Source organism: Bison bison, unplaced genomic scaffold (genome assembly GCF_000754665.1).
Source record: "Bison bison bison isolate TAMUID 2011002044 unplaced genomic scaffold, Bison_UMD1.0 scf7180017846976, whole genome shotgun sequence".
Classification (NCBI taxonomy): Eukaryota; Metazoa; Chordata; class Mammalia; order Artiodactyla; family Bovidae; genus Bison; species Bison bison.
The window spans coordinates 47,255-52,750 of record NW_011477549.1 but is presented as its reverse complement, the minus strand read 5'-3'; the positions used below and the strand labels follow the sequence as shown (position 1 = coordinate 52,750).

The following is a 5,496-nucleotide window of genomic DNA, read 5'->3' as shown; positions in this document are numbered from 1 at the left end:
GACGGCCTGCATCCTGCTGGCACTGGCGCTGGGCATGTGCTGCGGCCAGGCCGGGCCCATGGCCAGGGCCCTGGAGGACTTCCGGGCCCGGCTCCTCGCCGCCCTCCTGCGCCTGCGGCTGGCAGCCCTGGACTGCTGGCGCTGCCTGTTGCAGCTCTGACGGCAACGCCCGCCCCCCGGGGGCCCAGGGGCGTCCCCTGGGAGGTCTTCTTCAAACAAGAATGTCACCACTGAAACCCGGGCACCCACGGGTTCCAGCCCTTGGGGCTACCCTTCAGGCGCCCCCTCACCCTGGCAGGAACTCTCGGTGACCTTGAGCTGGGCCTGGAGGCGTCTGGGTGTAGCCCCTGGAGCTGGGGCACCCTCCCTCTTTCCGGGGCACCCAGAGAAGGAAAGGAAACCGGACTTTGCTGCTTGGGGACCCACAGCCCAGACCCCAAAACCCCGCCAGGAGAGGTGGCTGGGGGCACGCTCTCTCCTGCGGTCACGTGGGGGGCCCAGCACCCCAGCTTGCCTGCCAACAGCACTGGGCCCCCGGCCTGGGGAGCCCTGCTTGTCCGGGGCATGTGCGCCACCTGGCATCTCTAAAGCCGCCGGCCTGGGGGCAGCAGAGAGGGGACGGGAGGGCTGAGAGGCAGGGTCGCCACCCTCGGGAGGCGGCGTCTGGGCCTGGGTCCCAATGGCCCCGCTTGGGCTGTGTGGAGCCCAGGAGCCCCGTGACCGTGTAGCCCACACAGCCCGACCGAGGGGGCCCTGCGGAGACAGACCCTGGGTCCCCTCAGACGCAGGGAGGGAGAGGGGCCTGAGCAAAGCAGGGAGGCCCCACCGGGGGAGAAGCCCCCCACAGCCTGAAGACAGCCATCCGCACGCCACCTGGGCTCCTGCCGTCTGCCCCCACGGGTTAAGTGGGGAGACGCCGGTTTTCTGTTGAAACACTGCCACCTCTTTCCTCCCGGAGACATTGGCCCCAAGGAGGGAAGTCAGGACCGACTTGCTGTGGATTCACTTCGGCAGCCGCTGCAGAGGTCGGGGTGCTGTGCGAGCCAGCCCCCCAGGGCTTCAGGGGCCGGGGCACCCGTCTCCAGGGTCCCTTTGGGCTTCAGAACTCAGGGAGCCCTGAGCCAGGAGCCCAGAGGACAGAGGCCCACCTCCGGGGTCAGCGGCCCTTGGGGACCCTCCAGTGTCACAGCTGCCTCCTCACGGACACCCGCCACCCCCTGCGCCCACCCACCCCCTGAAGAGGACGGGCAGGCTAAGTGGCAGACCCGAACCCACGGGGCTCAGCCCCACCAGCCCTGAGCCCGTCGTGAGGGGGGCACTCGGAGGCGCCCAGCTTCCCCGACACCCCTCCGCACGGCCCACCGCTCTCAGCTCAGGGCTTCTGCAAACACCTGCTCAGCTCCGGAGGGTCTGCAAGACCTGGAACCCCGCTGCTTTGGGGAAAATATCGCTCAAGGTGCATCTGAGAACGCTGAGAATTCTGAAACACGAAATCCATCCTCACACCCGAGAAGTGACGGGAAGCAGAACGGAACCCACGAGGAAACGTGCAGATGGAGACTGCAGCCGCCGGGGCGGGGGGACTCCCGGTTCCTAGTAAGTCTGGGAAACTCCAGGAGCAAACACAGAAGGCAGTGTTTTCAGTCTTAAATCGAAAGCAGACAGAACAATAGAAACAAAGGCAAACTGAAGATGCAGAAAAGATGGATAAAGAGACACCTAATCGCTCGCCCGCATTAGAGGCTCAGGTATTTTTGTTTTTATTTTGACTTGAGAAATAAATACATTTGCGTTGAAGACCTTTCACTTTCAGTTAAGCTGGAGTAGAATTAAAATAGGATGTCCATTATCAAACAGCAGTGGGGAGAAGCAGGCATTGAGGAAGCAGGGCAGACCCTCCTCAGGGGCCCCGGGGCACGGCCTGCCTCTCCTGTCCAGCCCCAGGGGGCCCTCCCAGCCCACTTCTAGGCCACCGGCTCCTGTCCCAGGGCACCCTCCCCGAGGCCAGCAGTGCCCTTCCCAGGAGCCCCCAGGATGGGAAGTCTGGGGGTGCCAGTGCAGCTGGCCCACGACAGCCTGTGTGTCAGCGACCATTCTGCCCTGCAGGTGGCCTTGTACGTGGATACAGGTCTCTGCTGGTCTGACCGAAGGGCTGCCCAGACGCTCCAGGCCACCCACAAGTGCCCCGGCACAGCCACAGCTGCAGCAGAGCCTGCAGTCTGGAAGCCCACATCCAGGGCCTGCTCCGCTCTCCAGGGCCCAGATGGCTGCCGCCTGCTGGGGCACAAGGCAGAACCACCCCCTTCTGTGGGGAACAGACCAGGAGCTCTCAGGGACCAGTGGACTGGGCAGGCAGATCCCCTTGGGGGCCTCAGGTTCTGTCAAAACCCCTCCCCAAGGTCCCTGATCCTCTGGCCAGAACCCCCAGCCAGGCCAAGGGCCAGAGCATCTAAGATGCCAGGAGCCTCTATCACCTCCACCCCGAGCCCCTCCAGAAAGGTACCAGCTGAGCACATCACGACAAGTGACCTGCACTGCGTTCCCCAGGGCCAGGCTGCCTGCCACACGGGTCCCCAGACCCAGGCCCAGATCCACGGCCTCTGGACGCCCCGGGCCCCTCCTTTCAGGGAGATGGAGCCACTGCAAACGACCAAACAGGCCAGGCCTGCCTCCTGAGCTGGGAGCCCTGAGCGGCGTCCACAGCCAGGCAGCCCCAGGCGGCTCAGCACCGAATCCCAGGCCCCAGGTCCTCCCCCAGGTCCTCCGCCTGCTGCCACGGGGGCGGGACTGCACCCTCGGGGCCCCCTGAGATGGGAAAGAGGCCCCTCCTCTGGGGTATGGGGGGCCCTGGGGATGGGGGTGCAGATAGCTGCCCGCTCCAGCCTCCACCCACAGACGCACACTCGCACACACACTTGTGCACGGGCACACTCATGCGTACACACAATACATTCACACACGCTCACACCTCGCCGTGCAAGCTCACGTGCACACTCACGCATGTTCGCACACGCTGTGACCACGTGCACTCACATCACACACACGTCCACACCCTCACACGCCGCACATGCACTCATACACCCGCCGTGGCACCTGGCCCCTCTCCCCTGCAAGATGTCACCCCCACATGCGGAGCCCATGTCTCCACCCCACAAGCACAGGCCCAGCCCACAGCAGGGCCCTGGGCCCTCCCCAGGCCAGGCCCCCAGGAAGTCTGCACCACCGCCGCGGCCTGACTCCAGGCCAACCCACCACCCTGTGCTTTCCCAGGGGCTCTGGAGCAGGCGCAGAGGGGTTCTCAGCCCTGGGGGCCACCGGGGCGAGGGACTCCTTCCCACACACAGCACTTGGCCCGCAGGTGGCGGGCTCCTCATCCCCCGCACGGTTCAGGAGTGGGTCACGAGAGTGATGTGTGGCCATCGTGGGCCACTGGGGTCACCCTGGGGCCACAGGCTGCTGCCACGGGACCTGGCAGGTCACACAGATGGCATCCAGCCGAGGCCCGCAGGGAGGCGTGACCACAGCACACCCACTGGCCGGGGGCCTCCCCGAGGCTCACCCCTGGGACGGGCGGAGGCCCCTGCATGGAGCCTGGAGGCGCCCCCGGCCCAGGGCTGAAGGTGGCCCCAGCCCCACCAGCTGCCAGGCAGGTTCGGGGTGGGAACCGGGTGCCCGGTGAGGGGGTCGCTCAGCACTGCACACAGAGCCGAGGGGAGGCATGCAAGGCGTGGGGGCTGGGCAGAACCAGGGCCGTGGCCCAGGGCAGCACGTGCCCCCAGCCCAGGTGGGGGCCAGTCGGCCTAGATGACTGCGCTCTTCTCCTCCTGGAAGGCGGCGCGGGGCCCGGGCCGGGCCAGCAGCAGCTCCTTCTCATGGACCAGGCTGTCCAGCAGGTCCTCCTGGCGGTAGTTGTGGTAGACTTTCAGGAAGGCCAAGACGGTGATGGCCAGCCAGGCCAGCCATGAGGCCCAGAGGCCGAACTGCAGGAGCGGAGAGCGCGTCAGGAGGTGGCCAGGTCCAGGGGCCACTGCCGGGGGCACCCGCCCGCCCCCCAGGGCCAGATAGGATGGGGGCGTCACCCCCCAGCATCTGGTAGCCCTCTTGGCCCCAAGCCGCGCCCCTGCCTCAGGAATACTGCCCACCCTCACCCAGGTGGGGCCCCCAGGGCGGGGGGCGGTACTGGGCCCACTCGGCTCCAAGCAGAGCTCGTTTCATCTGTAAGGGAGCCTCTTCCAATCGCTGGAACAAATTGACCTTTATCTGCTGTTTCCAAACAGTTGGAGGGGAAACAATTTAATCAGAACCAGGCTCGAGGTGCAATTAAACTGGCTCAGTGGAAGGTGTTTGTCATCACTCAGCCCGTACCTTCCTTATCTACCCCGCACAAACGCGGGTGGGAGCGTTTCCCACTAAATCTACATGAAGGTGTCTCTGACAGGCTCAGCTCATCTCAGCTGGACCCACCAACGTCCAGCCCCCCAACCCCCACTCCAGAGGGCTCCTCACTATGGAAAGGATCCTCAGGCCGGCCACTGGCCAATGCAGGACCAGAAGTTAACCTGGAGGCTGGCGGGACCTGCCCGGAGCCGAAAGAACCTGCCTGCCCAGGCACCCCGCCACCCCTGCCGTCAGGGTCATCGTCAGGGTCAGGCGCAGATGTTGAGGGACAGGCCCTCTCTGACCGCATGTCCCGACACACTTGTGTCCAGCAGACGGGGTCCCTGGCCTGACCCATGGTCTCCTGGAGGGCAGGGGACGAAGCTGATCCAGGGGCAGGACTGGCAGAGCAGAGTCCCCCAGACAGTGGCTAGGGGCTCCTCCAAATGGGAAAGCCGGATCCCCTCTAGGGATCCCCTCCCTCAGACCCTGCCCCAGCCGCTCGAGCTGGGGCCTCGCCGTGGGCCCTCAAGCATCTATCTGAGGGCCCACGTGGCACCAGAACCAGGATCCAGACCCCAGGCCCCAGCCTGAAGTCTCAGATGAGCAGCACAGAGCCCCCCCTCAGCCCCCAGGCCTCCCACCTCTGCCCTTAGTTCAGGCTGTTCCCTCCTCCGAGGATGCTCCACGCCCCACTCCTCCCCACCCACACAATTCCTCTGCCTCCAAAATCCAGCCCTCCTACAGGAAGCCTTCCTGACTGCTCCCCCAGCACTGCGCTCACTGTGTCTCCTCTACCAAGACACCATCCTTAACCAAGAGTGTTTCCTCCTGGATGGGGTGGGGCTGTGCGCTCAGTGAATGCTCAGCAGAGGATGGTCCCCTCCCTGGTACCCGGGAAGCCCCGCCCACCCGGACAGCCCTGCCTACCCAAGAAGCCCCGCCCCTGAGCAGCCCCGCCCACCCAGGCAGCCCCGCCTACCTGGGCAATCGCAAACTGATCGTAGAAGGCAGAGTTATCCACGTTCAGCTCCAAGTCGATGCCCTGGAGCTCTTCACAGCTAAAACGGCAAGACGAGGGGGTGGACGGTGACCGCTGGGGGGACCAAGCAGGGGGGC

At 65.5% G+C, this 5,496-nt stretch overlaps 2 protein-coding genes across 2 annotated transcripts in view; one reads left to right on the top strand and one right to left on the bottom strand.

The window, feature by feature from the left end:
- The window catches only part of LOC104989542 (chromosome unknown open reading frame, human C14orf180), an 8,549-nt gene extending 8,314 nt beyond the window's left edge, over window positions 1-235 (top strand). The window contains exon 6 of the mRNA XM_010841248.1: window positions 35-235. Coding sequence (XP_010839550.1) covers window positions 35-234 — 200 coding nt within the window. The 3' untranslated portion in view covers window position 235. The remainder of the gene's footprint in view (window positions 1-34) is intronic.
- Window positions 236-3,311: 3,076 nt separating this feature from the next.
- TMEM179 (transmembrane protein 179) overlaps window positions 3,312-5,496 on the bottom strand; it is a 14,078-nt gene continuing 11,893 nt past the window's right edge. The window contains exons 4-5 of the mRNA XM_010841241.1: window positions 5,360-5,438; window positions 3,312-3,980 (exon numbers count right to left, since the gene is read on the bottom strand). Of these exons, the coding sequence (XP_010839543.1) occupies window positions 3,801-3,980; window positions 5,360-5,438 (259 nt within the window). The 3' untranslated portion in view covers window positions 3,312-3,800. The remainder of the gene's footprint in view (window positions 3,981-5,359; window positions 5,439-5,496) is intronic.